The sequence below is a fragment of the Lissotriton vulgaris genome, chromosome 11, assembly GCF_964263255.1.
Source record: "Lissotriton vulgaris chromosome 11, aLisVul1.2, whole genome shotgun sequence".
Lineage (NCBI taxonomy): Eukaryota > Metazoa > Chordata > Amphibia > Caudata > Salamandridae > Lissotriton > Lissotriton vulgaris.
This window is the reverse complement of record NC_141699.1, coordinates 2,797,602-2,815,629: the sequence shown is the minus strand read 5'-3', so window position 1 is coordinate 2,815,629 and position 18,028 is coordinate 2,797,602. Positions and strand designations below refer to the sequence as shown.

Sequence of the window (18,028 nt, the reverse complement as noted above, 5' to 3'; positions counted from 1 at the left end):
GCCAAATATTAAAGTGTGGACACGAGGGCCGGCGTGGATAAAACATTAAGCTAACGAGATGGAGAAAAGGCCACACATCTGATGGGTCAACATGTCTGCTGACATCTGCATGAATGTGAACTTGGCCAACAACTCGGCCAAGAGAAGGACCGGGACCAAGATGTGCGCCAGCTACAAGGGACGGAGCTTTGCCAACAGTCCACCTACTGCAAGGAGTGGGGACTCGCAACGTCTGGCTCTTACGAGATAGACTCCCTTGAAACAGCTGTGCCAACCGAAACAGAGGGAACTTGCCAACACATCTCCAAGCGAGCGAAAATTAGCCAACATATATATTCTGGCTTAAAAAGAAAACATTGGAATACACCTCTCTACTTAAGGGATAGCACATGGCTGACACCTGTGCCAGCTACAAGAAACACACGTTGGGTGAACCGTTTACCAACAATGAGCAAGGTGTACTGTGCAAAATATCCTCCGTTGACGAGGTAAGGATCTTTTTAACAAATCTGCAAGTAAGACAGAATGTCAGAGATGTCTTCCACCAGCAAGAGAGAGCGTGTGACCAGCACATCCTTTGGATTCAAGGGAAGGGACTGTCCTAACACTTGTGCCAGCTGCAAGGATGGAGAAATGGTCAACAGGTCGGCTGGTTACTAGGGATCAGTGCTCACACAAAACATCTGTTTATTTTATTTTATTTATTTATTTGAAAAGTTTTATAAAGCGCGAACAAGATCCTAGCGGATATCAGAGCGCTATACAAACAGTAAATGTTACATATACAGGCAATAAGAGTAGATACACACAGTAGTACAGAAAAAATGATAAAAAAAATCAATATCGTTATATTTGGCATCAATAAGTGTCCTGTGGTTGAGAGCTTAGGTGCCTTTCACCACATTGATTCAGCAGACCACACTCATGTGTATTTAGCCAGGAGGATGGATCAGGGGGATGGGGAAACAACAGAAAGCACAGGAGAGACTGGATAGCAACAGGCTGCAAAAGAGGGCGCTCGGCCAGCAAAGACTCCCTGCATGGAGGGGCGCTTGGCCAACATGTCCGGCGTCTGCAAGCGAGCAACTCGTTCACCTATGAAATGGAGCGAGGCTGCCATCCATGCATTGCTGCAGCCACGATGGGTTAGCGCACCAGCTTCCAAAGCCTTGGTTTTAAATAGGACCCAACCAGCTGATGATACTGTTCCCAGCTCTGGAATCATGTCCAGAGGAATCAGCCACTAGGATGCTTACATGTCGCCAAACGACACCTGCTGCACCCCCATTAAATCACGCATCTGCCATAGTTACATATGTAGACACGGTTTTAGCCCATCAATCTTCCATAACCTACCAAAATTGTGCCTAACACCTCCATTTCTATACATATATATATATATATATATATGTTTTTATTGGTGACAGCAGTGCCAAGGCGCCTTAGGGCATTCGAGTGGTTTATAAACATATCAATACCTATAACAAGATCGGTTTGCTTCAGGTCTTTGTGATTCCACATTCCCATACCAAGCCCTTTTCCTTATCCATCCGGGCCACTGGCCAATTTAAATATGGACACGACACTGCGTTTTACGTCAAGCGGTACTGGTGAAGCTCCATGTGTCTGAGGACATTGACGTCACCTTCTTTGAAGCCAGGGCGGGGGTGGCGCGGGGTATATGAAGTCCTGTCTGACTGCTGACATACAGCAGGACGAACACAGAGGTTATACAGTGCAAAATGTGCTATTTCTTTTTTATAACTACTACTTGGCGAAGTTGGCGCTTGTAGATGAGGGGTAATGCAAAAAGGAGAGAGTCCTGTTGGGAGACTAGTGGCCAGATGTAGGAACCCTAATACCGGTCGGAAACTGACGATTTCGGCCGTTTCCGACCAGTATTATGCTTTTCAGATGTAGGGGGCCTACCGAATCAGTAATTTTTCCGATTCGGTAAAATACCAAATCTGTATATTTACCGAATCAGTAAATCCATATGTAGCTGACACTCTTAAGAGTGCCACAGGCCCTTAAGAGTCAGTATTTTACCACTCAATCCTATTGGGTGGTAAAATACCGAATTCAGGTGTGCATGCACATCTGTGCATGCACACCTGTGCCATGTGACATACAGACATGCCCTTAGGGCATGTCTGTGTGCCACATGTCACACAAGCCTCAACTTGGAGTGCTAGAGGGTGTCAAAGTGATACCCCCTGCACCCTTTCAGGATTCGGTATTTACTGATTCGGTAAATACCGAATCGGTATTTCCCATTGATTCCTATGGGCTTCAAGGCCCATAGTAATCAATGGGCAATACCGATTCGCGGTAAATACCAAATCTTACAGATTCGGTATTCCTAAATTCGGAATTACCTAAATCTGCCCCTTCCCAATTACAGACTCTTAAATACCGATTCGGTAAAATTCGGTATTTAAAAGTCTGTAAATGGGAATTACCTACATCTAGCCCTAGGTCCTGACACCCACAGGCCCATCCCTAAGGTAAACCTGCTGCCTGGTCCTGAAATCTCTGGTCCTTGGTTGTGTAGCCTGTCTGTCTTACTCCTGTTTCTGAGTTTCACAGTTGGTCTTATCTTTTCTCTTGGTTCCCTAGATTCCTCCTCATGCCCTCCAACTTTCTTTCTAGGTACCCCATAGAATTTTACATGAAGGTGCTCATCTTGCAACTTAAGAGGGCTTGCAGTGAAATGGTCTACATGTGGCGGTAATGGAATTGTGATTAGGGCCTTCGGCGTGCTTCGATACTTTGTATTCTTCAATGGATTTTTAACTGGTGTTGTGTGGTGTCCACTTTCCGTTATTATGTCTATCTTCTGTCGGGCATGGACCATCGTGGTTTGATGTAGTGTGGTGTGATGAGGTATGTGAGGGTGGTCTGTGTTTGGCAGGTGTGATTCTAGGGTTGTACAGTGCGGTGAGAAGCTATGACCTGTCTAATGTGGCTGAGGTGTGGAGTGGTTGGTTACGTTCGAGACTCAACTTGTACGGTGCAGTGCCGGCAGGAGCCATGTGCTTGTGGCTGGTGTGGTGTGGCAACTGTGCATTCTACTATGCCGAGGGAAAGAGGTACGGCAGGGCACAGACTTTTTGGGTAGGTGCAAAGGTGACAGGGCCCTGTGGAATCGTGTGGAAAAGATACCACGTGTTATGTGTGTGGTGGTATTGTTTGTAGAAGTGTTGTATGCTTTTTTGTCAGGTGATTTTTCGAATATGTTTGGTGTGGTGTTCCTTGGTGTGATACAATCTAGTTTGGCAAATTCTCGTTTTTTGACGGTGTGGAGTGAGTGGCGTGGGGCTTGTGATGTGCAAAAGTGATGTGGTGTCGTGCACGGTATAAATTAATAAGGTGTATTGTGTGTTTAGTGTGTCATTCTCGCACAAAAACGGCAATGACACTTATACAAAGTAACACAAATGCAGATGCCACAAAAAGAACAAGAAAACCAACCTTAAATATGACACAGTCACATCCTGCAAAGAACAAAACACTCACACAAAACTATAGCACATGAACAACACTGGGTTTCATCCCAAATTTCCCAAGAGCTAAAATGGCAGATAATGATGCCACGTTGAATGGCACGTCCTGTGCCACGTGACTCAGACATTCACTAGATCAAGTGCAAAGAGGCAAAAAAACAGCAACAAAAACACTGAAGACAGTGCACGACCAACTCTGAATAAAAAGCACAGCCGGCCTTCTGTAGGACTTGGCACAATGGTTTTCAAAGGCATCGCGAGTAAAAAACAAACAGAATTAAAGCAGGTGGCGGGATGGCGGCCTAGAGGTGCGCCCTGGCCCGGCCCTCGAAAAGACCACAACAAGAAGGAGGAGAAGCCGCTTAAACACGGCGGCACCTTCTATATCTGGAACAAGGTCAGACAGAGCAGGCAACGGATAATCAGGCGAACCACACCAGACCGCAGATTTAGGAGGAGGAGACGCACGGGAGAGGCAGATGGCTGGCTGCGCGCCACCAACTGTGTAGAGGCCGAGGCTTGGCAGCCCAGGGAAAACCAGTACCCAGGGATACTGAAAAAAAAATTACAAAAAGTTTAAAACTTGGAACACAACCAAAGAACTTCAAAAGAGAAGGGTTGGCCCCGTTTGTGTACCGGCTGCCAGGAGAGATATCTGACCAGTCTGGCTAACAAGGAGGCTGGCGGGCGAGGCTGCCTCAGCCAAACTCCACTTACGTGGCCGTGGAGAGGGGGTTTAAGAACCCCCCGAGCACGAGGCAGCACAGTAGCAGCAGCCGACTGGAGTGATGAAGTCCAGGGGTGGGGTGGGGGAGGCCTCTTCTAGAAGGATAGGTCACCTCAGCACAGAGGGGGGGGGGGGCACATATGGATTCACTTCCCACCCTCGTCTACCCGCAGCAGCCAGCACGTGGCTTCTTGGCACCGACATCAAACACGCAGGCATGCCCTCGGGACCCAGGCGGTATGTGGGCATTTACTGTACAGACACTCGAGGGGCTCCGAATTCCTCGTATTTCTGTTTAAACCGCTCTGTGCGTCTATTATGGCTTTAACGCATGAATAAAAAGTCAATTTCAACAGATCTCAGCCACATAAACAGCTCCCCTTCAACAGATCGCAGCCACCTGTGGGGTGCAGAGGCCACGAGGAAGAACGCAGCGGCCGGTGCGTCACGCAGGTGTCTGACCCCACACGTTGCGTCACGCAGGTGTCTGCCCCCACGCGCTGCGTCATGCAAACCCACGCCAGGGCGCACAGCACTGCTCAGATGTGGACATGCCGTCTGTGACAGGACGACGAGGGCCCCAGGGCAAGCCATGACAGGCTGCATCGCCCAAGGATACAAAAATACATCCATCAAAAAGAAATAAACAAATATAAAAGAAATCACAAGAGTGTTAAATGGACTGAAAACATAACCACCCACCAAGCGCACCAATCCCCACCAGGCTTAGCAGCGCCCAACAAGTGCCCCGGGAACCAGCAACTCAAACCCTTTAAAACCAGACAGACCCACCAAGGACAGGAGCCAGAAAGCACGATGCAGACAACAACTGCAACCAGAACAGTCTCAAGTACACAGTGACCCGCCGTGAACACTGCCAGACACCAAGAACAGAGAACCAACAGACAGAATAGCCAGCAACTCCAACGTGAACCCTCCCAGGAGGAGCACAGCAATCCACCGAGAACGAACCACCCTGCAGCAAAACGCAACAAGCTGTCAAAAAGCATCAGCCCCCACTAACACAACAAGTCGTCCTACAGCTCAGCAACAGCAAAAGTACTTGAATGACCAGAGAGCCAACAAAAACACCCCAACAAAGCTACCCACCCTAAATCACAGCAGTTGAGCAAACAGCAACAGCCCTCCAAGAACACAAGCCCTTATGCAGCACATTAACAGCAAAACAAATGTAGTAATCAGGGAGACAGCAAACCCCCACGGAAAACACAACAAACACCCCATGAAAACACAGCCACCCACCCCAGATCACAGATGCCTGGCAAACAGCAACTGCCCTCCAAAACAAAATCCTTTCTGCAGCACAACGACCCAGCAACAGCAAAACAACTTTAGTGATCAGGGAGACAGCGAACACCCCACGGAAAACACAGCTACCCACCCTAAATCAAAGTCGCCTAGAAAACAGCAAGAACCCCCAAACGCCGCAGGGACGGTGCGCTCACGGCGAGACGACTAGAGGGAAAGGAATGAAGCCAGGGAGGCAGTGGGGAACAGCAGCCAATATTGGGGTGGAGGGGGGGGGGGAGTTGCAGCTTGTGAAGGGAGAGGGGAGACATGCAGCAAGGCAAGGGGCGAGAGGAGGACGCCTCTCGGGGGTTACCGAAACAAGACCCACCAGCAAGAGGGGTGTGGGGGTGAAACAGGGAAAGTGAGTTGGGAACCCAGCCAAGGATGGAGGCGGGCCAGGCGGCCTCTGCAGCGCTGTCCCAAGGCGCCTAGAGTCGGCTGCGGGGTGAGAAGGGGGCGCTACGGCTTCGGCAGTCACGGTGAGCTGCCTGGAGCAGAGATGGGGCCACAGGGGAGCGAGGGGTGCATAGGAAAAGGGGAAGACGGGCGAAGAGGAAAGAGGATGGGGAAGCAACAAAAAGGGGGCGAGAGAAGGGGCGCCCCAAGAGAGCGATGCTCAGCTGGGGTACACACAGAAAGCGAAGGGGCCCAGGGACAGGCAGGCGCCAATGGGGGCGGGGGGAGAGGCAGAAACAAAACGGGGCACAACACTCACTCAGAAAAGAGGCGTTCTCGAGGGTGGATAAAAGTAGCAGAAAGAAAGGGGAGAAACATTCAGAATCGGGGAGAAAGAGGTGGCGTCTGCCACATAAAGGGGTTCAAAGAGAGCAGGCAGGGGAGGTCTGAAACAAAAAGCGGGGATGGGACGGTTCCACGCAGGGGCAGGAAGGCAGAGGTAGCGCCCAGAAGCTTCGGTCGCCCGCAGCACAGCCCGTCCCCGCTATAGCGCCCCGAACTGACCTGCAGCAGCTGCTCGGCCGGCATCGGGCCGGGGCTCCTCCGCCCGCGCGGGTCCCGGGCTCCCTGCTGCGGTCCCGGGGCTCCCTGCCCCCCACGCGCGGTAATCCGGGGCTCCCAGGCGCCCCCACTGCGGTAATCCCAGGCTCCCTATCCCCTCGGCGGTAATCCCAGGCTCCGGCTCCGAGACAGACAGCGGCTCCTGTGCAGTGGCGGCGGGAGCTGAGGGTGGGGCGAAGCCCGCCCTCTGTGGGTCCGGCCCCCCGATGAACCCGCCCCTACAGCAGCAGACCGCCTCGATGCCAGGGGACCCTACTGCCTGCGCACAAAGGGGGCCCCGTGGCACCCGTGCAGGCCGGCAGCAGGCACTGGCCCTATAGAGCCCTCCGATGTGGAATGGCATCTATAGGGTCGGACACTGGCCCCTCCTCCTTTCTAGCGGCCCCTGCAGAGCCCGCCCTACAGATCTGAGCCATCAGCCCCTGCCTCCCCAGGCTGGCTCCACACGCCGGACCTCGCAGCGAGCTATCTGGGGCCGCTCTGCAGACAGACGTGCGCTGACGCTGCAAGGCGCCCTGCACAGCCCCCGCAGAGGAGCTACACCCCAAAACCCGGATATACACAGCTGATCCAGTGGAGGGGCATCGTTTTTTTCCATTTATTTTATTTATGTGTTTTTATATAGCGCGGACTTTACCCGAAGGTGTCAGAGCGCTTCACAATAGGAACAATAATGACACACAAGGAGAAAATGACAAGTGGGCATGTTACAAAAGCAAACGTTAGGTTACACGAGGCAATAGTGACAATTGTGCATGTATCAAGAACAAAACAAATACAATAGGTAGCAAACGGTACGTTGCACGAGGAAGAAAAAAGTGACGTGTGTGCATGATGCAAAAGCGTACAAAGTACAAGTAGAGGTATAAAACTGCAATAAATGGCAGATACTCAAAACACAGGAACACACGCGACGTTGCACGAGGCAATGGTGGCAATTGTGCATGTATCAGAGGCATTGGCAAACAAAATACAAGAGGTATTAAAAGATACATTACACGAGGAAAAGTGACGTGTGTGCAGGTTACAAAAGAGTACACAATACAAGTAGAAGTACAATACTGCAATAAATGGCAGACACTCAGACTACAAGAACACACTGGGAAGGCACTTCTATAGTCATTTAGAACAGAATTTCCTATAATGGAAGGACTTCCTTCAGATAATAGAGAGGGCGTGAATTAAATTTGGAAGTGTCTTTGAAGGAGGAGAGCTTTGAGGTCCGTTTTGAAGGCCTGGGAAGAGGTGGCGGTCCGGAGCGGAGGCGGAAGTGAGTTCCAGATTCTCACCGCGTTGCCTGAAAACGAATGGGCCATCGATCTTTCCTTCTTGAAAGTGGGTATGCTCAGCCAGTGTCCTACACTCGACTGACACCACCATACAACTCGCCCTTATACAAACGATCTCAAACAGACAACCCCCATGAAGGGCTCTCTAAAGTTTAGAGTCTAAACAGACTGCTCCTCTACAAAAGACCCCTTAACATACATCCCCTAAGCATTCACACTCGAAACCAACAACCCCTCTACAATCTACCGCTAACACCTGAGATCTCCACCTGGTGCGCCCTAATCAATCGATTCCAAAACAGAGTGACCCTAAACATTCGACATCTGACCAGGCTGCTCAAACACAAACGACCCATAAACGTACAGCCCCCTAGAGGTGGGCGAGCCACTGACAGCTCGAGCTCTGGATCGGCTCAAGGACATGTTGGAACCTCGAGCCCATAACGAGCCGAGCTTTGATGTGGGTTCTGACTGCCTTCCTCTCTCTCTGTACTGTGGCTCATGGGTGTGGCGTTAGGACCAGAGCTGTGTCAGAGTCTCAGCTTTGGCTCAACATCCAGTGATTCTGGGCAAATCACTTCCTCTCCTCATCCCTATAAACAATGAATGGTTATTTTCTGTAATGTAACAGGTGCTCATGTAAAGCACTCCTATTTCTTCGGATCAAACTGGCGCTATATAAACAGTGCAGAAAAGTACAAAAAGGGGTCAAAACAAAGCCTTAACATAAGGAAAAACAAATATATACCCATTTGTTGGCTGATTTGTACAAAGTGAAATCAGAAAACCTGAATCAATAGCAGCTTTCCTACTTAAAATGTGTGATCTTAGGCAAATATTTTATTTCACCGTTAATAAAGTACTTCTCAGTGCAGTATTATAATGTGACGTATTAGTGTCAAAGCTTCCACATGTTAAAGAAATATACTTTTTTTAATTTTGAAGAGACATTATCATATTTTAAGTGATGTTTGGTCTATGACTTACGCAGCAAGCATTTTCAGGGCTCGGCTCTCGCATGGGCTCTAAGATCCAAGCCAGACCCTTGGCTCGGCTCAGGCTCGGACCGCCCATTTAGTTTGTTGGCCCACCCACCTCTAACAGCCTCTACACAAAAGTCCCAAAAATGACTGCCTTTAATCAGTGCCTACCCTAAACTGAGTGTCCCCTCTAAACACTACTGCACAAAGTACCCAATCCACATTTCCCTACTCAGCTCTGTCAAGGGCTTTAAATGGGATGAAACGAGTGTGTGTGTGTTGGGGGGCCACTAAAAGGGGTGTAGTCTATGTAATTAAGGACATGGCTTAAACACGTGAGCTACATTTCTGTGATTCCTGTAGTGTGCCCTCTGACCTGTATTTTCTTGCATCTCAGGGCTTTCTGCCATTGCACGAAAAAATACAGAGACACAACATCCTCCCTAAAACTACTTCCGGAATACCCAGACCACATTCCCCTACACAGCCATGTCCTATGTACAGGGCCACTGCAATTACGTGGCAAGAGGGGGTTAAATTATGCGGCAGGGTTAAGAAAATTATACGGCAAGAAAATGCATATTATGCGGCCTAATGAGGCACATTTTCTAACAGTATTACTTCACTATTTTGTCATTTTTAAACCTGGCAACACTGTCTGGGCATTGGCTGCACCTAATTAGTACAATTTTAATACCCAAATTTAGCAATGAGCAACAAAAAGGTGACTAGACCATCTGCGCAAAGAGCCTTTTAGTGCACGGCAACACGTGTCACAGCATTTTTAGTAACATTTGAACTATTTGAGCTAGAAACATTTTTGTTATTGTTAAAATTTGCAGATTATGCAGCAGACAATGGATTATGTAGGTATTGGGGCAAATCTATAAATATGTGCAAATCGTCGCAACCGCACAATCGCATAGTTTCAGTGGCCCTGCCTGTATACCTGGTACTGGATGTATGTCGTTACAACGCGATGTTTTACATCGCAGTACTTTACGATGCATGTTTTACAACGCAAGTCGTTACCACGACTTGCGTTGTTTGGGGCTGGATAGTGAATAGTTTAATTTACTATTCCAACTCCAGTCCCCGTGGATAGTAGGGAAGGAGTTGTATGGTAAAGTAAACTATTTACTATCCGGGAGCGCCCCCCAGCGCAATTCGTTGTTACAACTTGCGTTGTAAAAGTTGCGTCGTATGGGAACTGCGGTGTAACATACGCATTGTAAAGGATGTTCCCCGTGCGTAGTCATCAAACAACCCACACTGCCCTTCCCCTGTATGCCATCTCCTGTACACTCAATCAAACGACTTCTAAAATACCCAGAAAACATTCCCCTACACAGCCGTGTTCTAAACACACGTGCAGGCATCAAACAGCCAATGCTGCCCTTCCACTGCATGTCATCCCCGTACACTCTCTACAATTGCTTCCGGAATGCTAAATCCACATTCCCTGACACAGTCTTTATACCTCCAAAGGCATCAAACAACACACACTGCCCTTCCACCGCATGTCCTTCTGCCCGCACTCTCTGAAACGACTTCCCAGAACACCCAGTCAATATCACCGTACAACGCTATGCCCTGCAAACCTACTTAGACATCGATCAACCGATACCATCCTTACTGTGTATTTCATCCCCATGAATAATCTAAAACTTCACATTTTTTCTCATGCTGCGGCCAGCCAATCAGAGTGCAAGCACCTGCGGGACTCGTGGGAGCTTGCTAATAGGAAAAGAAGCCCTCTTGGTCAATCAGATTTCTCTATTATTTAACTCCTTGGCCGCTGGGGTAATTCCCCCGCTGTGCTGGGGGGCGGGGGGCCGGCGCGCACAGCGCCCCGGTGCTCATAACGAGCTCGGCTCGTCAAGCAGCACGGTGGTGCTGTGCTCATGACGAGCGGAGCTCATCATGACCACGCCCGTTTCTTTAGAACGCTCAGCGCAGCAGGGGAATTATCCCCGCGTGTGAGCGCCGGGCGGGTCATGACGAGCTCAGCTCAGCTCGTCATGAGCACAGCGCAACCGTGGTTCATGACGAGCTGAGCTCATGAGCATGGGAGGGGTTAAAGACATGTGCTCACGGATCTCTTGCAGGAGTCCTATAAACCGAACCGTCCAGACAAAGGTACATTTTGAACCATAATTGCTCAAAAGCGAATCAATGGATTTAAAACAAATCACAAAAAGCATGCTTTTTTTGGGTAAAGATCTTCATTTCTGTCAATTTTGGTGTAATTCCGTTCAGCGGTTTTGGCTGTAGCGCTGTTTTAAACCTCCCTGTGGAAATTGCAAGAGGAACTTGCTTTTGGGACCCCCCTTTTTCCTCGGCCCGTTTAATGGCGCGCCCCAATATTTTCAAAGAAGAAGCTGTGGTGGATAATGTTTTTATGGTGTTTCATGAAGATTCAACAAACAGTGGCAAAATTGTTAGCCACCCAAAAACATTCCTCCTATAGTAACTATAAAGACAGTGGCAACAGCCCCGCCATCATGCAGCCCTCCCCATCACATGCCACCTTCCCTATTCTGTGGTACTCTCCCCATATACAACCACCAATGGTGACTCAGCCCTTATGTAGCCCTCCGCCCTCACATACCACCTATTCTGTTATAGTCGCCCCATATACAACTGGCAGCCCTGCCCTCACGTAGCCTTCCGCCCTCACATGCCACACTCTACTTGGCGGCAGTCTCCCCATATACAAACTCCACCCAGCGGCCCTGTCCTCAGGCACCCTTCTCCTCTCACACGCCACCTTCTCCATTCTGCGGTTATGAATGCAAAGATTTGAAATTAGGGATTTACTAGCCCAGGATTTGCTCATTGTTTGCACTGCAAGTTGCCCCAGCGCCGCAGACGCTCCGCAGAAACTGAGGTACAGTCTGGAGCAGTGCTTAATTTGAGCCGGTGCTTTCCGGTGCTCAGCACCGGTACTTAATTGTTTTCTGGTGCTCGGCACCGGCACCTAATTCTTAACACCATACGTAGAACAGTGAACCACATGGTGGCGCTGCTCATCTAATTTAGAGATGAGCAGAAGAGCGGTTGTTTAGGAATACAATATACATTAAAATGTCTCATACCTGCCTCCCCAGCCATTCCTTTAGCTTTGGGAGCTGGAATAATCTGAACTGTCGCATTTACATGCGATAGAGATGGTTAGAAGTTGTTTTGGCAGTGATGACAAGGACGATGGGTGGTGCAAGCTGCAGTGGCCTCCCGGTCAGAGCCCTGGCACTTAATATTTACAAATTAAGCACCGGTCTGGAGTGTCTAATGACTTGCCCCAAGGTAGGGAATGCCACTTAAACTACAAAGTCTTAGCTTTGGGGATCTTCACAAACTTTCTCGTCCTGCACGAACGTTCAAGTTTACTCTTGAAAAATGAGGAACAACTGTACAAATGTTGTGAGGCAGAGCCCCCACAGCCCGGATTTTAATTAAAGTGCTGTAGAAGGAATTTCTCTACAGTGACAAATATTTCCTCAAGGAAAAAAATAAGCCAAACACTTAAAAGAGCAAATGTGCATCTCTGCAATCCACACTCCTTTGGCCAGTCCACAGGGATGTGTGATACAGGAGTACGCGTGGAGATTTACGACTGGCGCTGACCTGCAGCTTCATTAAGGGTCTGATGTAATGAAGGGTTTGACCCGTTCTGTGTCTATGGGAAAAAGTGTTGCTGCATAAAGGCCTTGGGGAGCACTATCCTTCTCGGAGACTCTGTAACAGGCAGGAAAGAGCTGCATAAGCGATCTTCAAAGCCCTCCAGCCCTTGTTTCTCTGACCTCAATATCAGCCACCCGCAGGCCAATGAAATCAGACCCCCTTCAAGCTATCCACAGGACTGGGCTTCACATGCCAAGCCAGTGACCAGCCTGGCACCGAGCAAGGCGTGCCCCTCAGCCCTATGCACGGACAAGGACTGCCCGCCACATACCAAGCCAGTGACCAGCCTGGCACCAAGCAAGGCGTGCCCCACAGCCCTATGCACGGGCAAGGACTGCCCACCACATACCAAGCCAGTGACCAGCCTGGCACAGAGCAAGGCGTGCCCCACAGCCCTATGCACGGACAAGGACTGCCCGCCACATACCATGCCAGTGACCAGCCTGGCACCAAGCAAGGCGTGCCCCATAGCCTTATGCACGGACAAGGACTGCCCTCCACATACCATGCCAGTGACCAGCCTGGCACCAAGCAAGGAGTGCCCCACAGCCCTATACACGGACAAGGACTGCCCGCCACATACCATGCCAGTGACCAGCCTGGCACCAAGCAAGGCGTGCCCTACAGCCCTATGCACGGACAAGGACTGCCCTCCACATACCAAGCCAGTGACCAGCCTGGCACCGAGCAAGGCGTGCCCCACTGCCCTATACACGGACAAGGACTGCCCGCCACATACCAAGCCGGTGACCAGCCTGGCACCGAGGAAGGCGTGCCCCACAGCCTTATGCACGGACAAGGACTGCCCACCACATACCAAGCCAGTGACCAGCCTGGCACAGAGCAAGGCGTGCCCCATAGCCTTATGCATGGACATGGACTGCCCTCCACATACCATGCCAGTGACCAGCCTGGCACCGAGCAAGGCGTGCCCCACATCCTTATGCACGGACAAGGACTGCCCGCCACATACCAAGCCAGTGACCAGCCTGGCACAGAGCAAGGCGTTCCCCACAGCCTTATGCACGGACATGGACTGCCCTCCACATACCAAGCCAGTGACCAGCCTGGCACCGAGCAAGGCGTGCCCCACAGCCTTATGCACGGACAAGGACTGCCCGCCACATACCAAGCCAGTGACCAGCCTGGCACCGAGCAAGGCGTGCCCCACAGCCCTATGCACGGACAAGGACTGCCCGCCACATATCATGCCAGTGACCAGCCTCGCAACAAGCAAGGCGTGCCCCACAGCCCTATGCACGGACAAGGACTGCCCGCCACATACCAAGCCAGTGGCCAGCCTGGCACCAAGCAAGGCGGGCCCCACAGCCCTATGCACAGACAAGGACTGCCTGCCACATATAATGCCAGTGACCAGCCTGGCACCAAGCAAGGAGTGCCCCACAGCCCTATGCACGGACAAGGACTGCCCTCCACATACCATGCCAGTGACCAGCCTGGCACCAAGCAAGGCGTGCCCCACAGCCTTATGCACGGACAAGGACTGCCCTCCACATACCATGCCAGTGACCAGCCTGGCACCGAGCAAGGCGTGCCCCACAGCCCTATGCCCGGACAAGGACTGCCCTCCACATGCCAAGCCAGTGACCAGCCTGGCACCAAGCAAGGCGTGTCCCACAGCCTTATGCACGGACAAGGACTGCCCGCCACATACCAAGCCAGTGACCAGCCTGGCACAGAGCAAGGCGTGCCCCACAGCCCTATGCACGGACATGGACTGCCCTCCACATACCAAGCCAGTGACCAGCCTGGCACCGAGCAAGGCGTGCCCCACAGCCTTATGCACGGACAAGGACTGCCCGCCACATACCAAGCCAGTGACCAGCCTGGCACCGAGCAAGGCGTGCCCCACAGCCCTATGCACGGACAAGGACTGCCCGCCACATATCATGCCAGTGACCAGCCTTGCAACAAGCAAGGCGTGCCCCACAGCCCTATGCACGGACAAGGACTGCCCGCCACATACCAAGCCAGTGACCAGCCTGGCACCAAGCAAGGCGGGCCCCACAGCCCTATGCACGGAGAAGGACTGCCTGCCACATATCATGCCAGTGACCAGCCTGGCACCAAGCAAGGAGTGCCCCACAGCCCTATGCACGGACAAGGACTGCCCTCCACATACCATGCCAGTGACCAGCCTGGCACCAAGCAAGGCGGGCCCCACAGCCCTATGCACGGACAAGGACTGCCTGCCACATATCATGCCAGTGACCACCCTGGCACCAAGCAAGGAGTGCCCCACAGCCCTATGCACGGACAAGGACTGCCCTCCACATACCATGCCAGTGACCAGCCTGGCACCGAGCAAGGCATGCCCCACAGCCCTATGCACGGACAAGGACTGCCCACCACATACCATGCCAGTGACCAGCCTGGCACCGAGCAAGGCGTGCCCCACAGCCCTATGCACAGACAAGGACTGCCCACCACATACCATGCCAGTGGCCAGCCTGGCACCAAGCAAGGCGTGCCCCACAGCCCTATGCACGGACAAAGACTGCCCGCCACATACCATGCCAGTGACCAGCCTGGCACCAAGCAAGGCGTGCCCCACAGCCCTATGCACGGACAAGGACTGCCCGCCACATACCATGCCAGTAACCAGCCTGGCACCAAGCAAGGCGTGCCCCACAGCCTTATGCACGGACAAGGACTGCCCTCCACATACCATGCCAGTGACCAGCCTGGCACCGAGCAAGGCGTGCCCCACAGCCCTATGCATGGACAAGGACTGCCCTCCACATGCCAAGCCAGTGACCAGCCTGGCACCAAGCAAGGCGTGCCCCACAGCCCTATGCACGGACAAGGACTGCCCGCCACATACCATGCCAGTGGCCAGCCTGGCACCAAGCAAGGTGTGCCCCACAGCCCTATGCACGGACAAGGACTGCCTGCCACATACCATGCCAGTGGCCAGCCTGGCACCAAGCAAGGCGTGTCCCACAGCCTTATGCACGGACAAGGAGACCCTAAACACATAAACACAGGCAGGTTGATGGTTCTGGCCTTTGATGGAAATGTTGCCACGCCATGGGCAGCATTGCAAACAACAGATAGCGCCATGAGGCCATACTAACCGCAGACTGCACGCTATACAAATGTCTATAGCAATATGTCTGAGCGAACTCTTTTGGATTTCAGCCATTCAGACAACTCGTAGAAGTGTACACCAATCATAGGAGGAAACCGACAACACATAGATTTCCACGTCACTTGTGGACAGATGCTATGATTGGTAAGGTGATGGGACCCAATGGTCTTACGCTCTGCATCAACCCGCTGCACCATGGGTGGTGAACGATGCTGGTTCCCATTCACTTTCACAGCGAGACCGAACAGCGGTTCATTTACGGTGTCAAAAAGACAGGAGACCAGGCTTGTGGGCGTGACCCACACACTATCTCTTCGCTCAGCTTAAGTTTTAAATCCACACATCCAGAGACAAAATAATGTATGGACAAAAAGCATGTTGTTTGAGATAGGCCCAGCATTTTATCTCAAGTTGGGACACATTTGTGGGCCCACTGCACAGTTGTAAACAATAAATTGAACTGGCTGTAACAATTGCAGATAATGTGGTAGGATAGGACCTATAAGGACTTCACGACGATATAGTCTTTGTCGCTGAGAAAGGAAAGGTTGCATGGCTAAAACCCTCGTTGTGTGTCACCAGAATGGCTGCCTAGCGCTTTGCCAATAGGATAACTCCTTTCTGGAACCCACGTGCTGAGCAAACTGGGTGACACGGTTGATGGTGTCAAAGAGCGTGGATAGTTCTACAGGACCTCTACCATCTATTTCCACCTTGAATGTGCCCACGATGGAAATGAGCACCAATTCTGCTCCTCAAGATGGACAATAACGTGACTGGGTGGGAACAAAAAGGTTGTTGAGTCACACGTGGTCAAAACGCGGTTGCGTTGTGGGCTTCTTGAGTAACCATACTGCAGGTTAGAAACTGGTGGAAATCTTTCAGTGTTGTCACCATCCATCTTTTTCAGAAGTTGTCTGACATTCTTTTCCGAATGAATCCCTGAGCAGACCAGGAGACGCCAGTCTCGGTTACAAGTGGAATACCCAAGACATATATTTAAACTCGAAGTGGGGCATCGACCATAGCTCCAGAGGACTGCACACGCTCTTTCGAGCAAGCAGTGGTTTTAACGAGAAATAGGACTGAGATGGAAATTATCCTGACCTTTGGACCATATTGATTTGATGGAATTTCTGATATACTACTTCTTATTGTAATGAGGGTGATTGATCCTGACACCTGGTTTATAAGTGGCTCTGCCAATATACTATCATTAGATATTTGGCTAGCTGATGTGGAGAGATTGTTTCCTCCGTTGACTCACCCATGAAATTGATTAATCGTGGGAAGAATTAGACAAATCATTTGTTAGCCTGAGGAAGGTGGGACAATAACATATACCACCGAAACGCGTCGCTTCTTTGTCTATCAATTCTTTGAGAATTTAACTCTTGGTTCTACTGAGATCTTACGGGAAAATGTTGTTATTACATCTGGTGCTGAATACGAGTATCAGCATAGACAACATATACTATGCAAATCACCCATATGATATTGGTTTCTAGGTGTGAATGTACTTTAACCAAATTATTTGTCTTTATATTTTTATATTTGTTGTGTGTTTTCTGTGTCTTCATACATTTTATGTGTTTCTCCCCATTGATGTAAATTGTTGATAAATGACAGATTGTTTTCTGCATTTTTAATATTTGTGCTATGAGATTTCTGAAGAAACTTATTTTACCCGATTGTCTATTTGTTTTTTAACATAGAATAATAAAAGGATTTATGAGCTTTTTTTGACATTGTATTCTTGAGTTCTAATTGGTGCTAATGGAGTGGGGTATGAGTGGGAATGATATATGTGTGAAGTGTGCATAAAATAGTGACTCCAAAGTGATCTTTTGTTTTCAGCATTCTTTTGAGGACATCATGCTAACCTTGACCCATTCAACAGTTCTGGACTTCCCAGCCAGTTTGAAAGCAAGGTGACCCCTCACAACTTTAGACATCAATGTGAAGAATGGATTCATAGAGTCCAGTGCGCGAGGATCCATAGACCTCGTGTAGGACGCTGGCTCTCCCTATAGTGCACTATCACAAAGCACACTGTGTAGAGAGTCCAGGGTGACCCAGATTGGTATATAGAGGCAAAAGTAGATAATTCTAACGCTCTATTTGGGGTAGTATGGGCAAGCTATTAGGTTTATCAGAGGGTAGTGCTAAGCATTTGTTCTACTCACTGAGCCAATTAATGAGACACACACTCAAGAATGAATCAGAGACCAACATATAAAAAGAACACAGATTTTTATGTAATTTTTCAGATCAAGAACGTTGTTCTAAGGTAAGTACCTTTTATATATGAATTTTAAGTTCACAAGAAGTCAAAGCACTTCTTATGCATACTCTCGGAACTTGTAATGTACGTACTCCCCCCTGAAACAACGCTCTGAGGC

General features: G+C 50.2%; 1 protein-coding gene across 2 annotated transcripts in view; it reads right to left on the bottom strand.

Moving 5' to 3' along the window:
* The window catches only part of ARVCF (ARVCF delta catenin family member), a 771,519-nt gene that overhangs the window by 516,903 nt on the left and 236,588 nt on the right, over positions 1-18,028 (bottom strand). Inside the window, exon 1 of one of the 2 annotated variants that reach the window (XM_086942624.1) lies at positions 6,505-6,712. The exons of the other annotated variant lie outside the window; for it this stretch is intronic. Coding sequence (XP_086798750.1) covers positions 6,505-6,528 — 24 coding nt within the window. The 5' untranslated portion in view covers positions 6,529-6,712. Of the gene's footprint in view, positions 1-6,504; positions 6,713-18,028 lie in introns of those variants that run through there. 2 annotated transcript variants of the gene reach the window in all.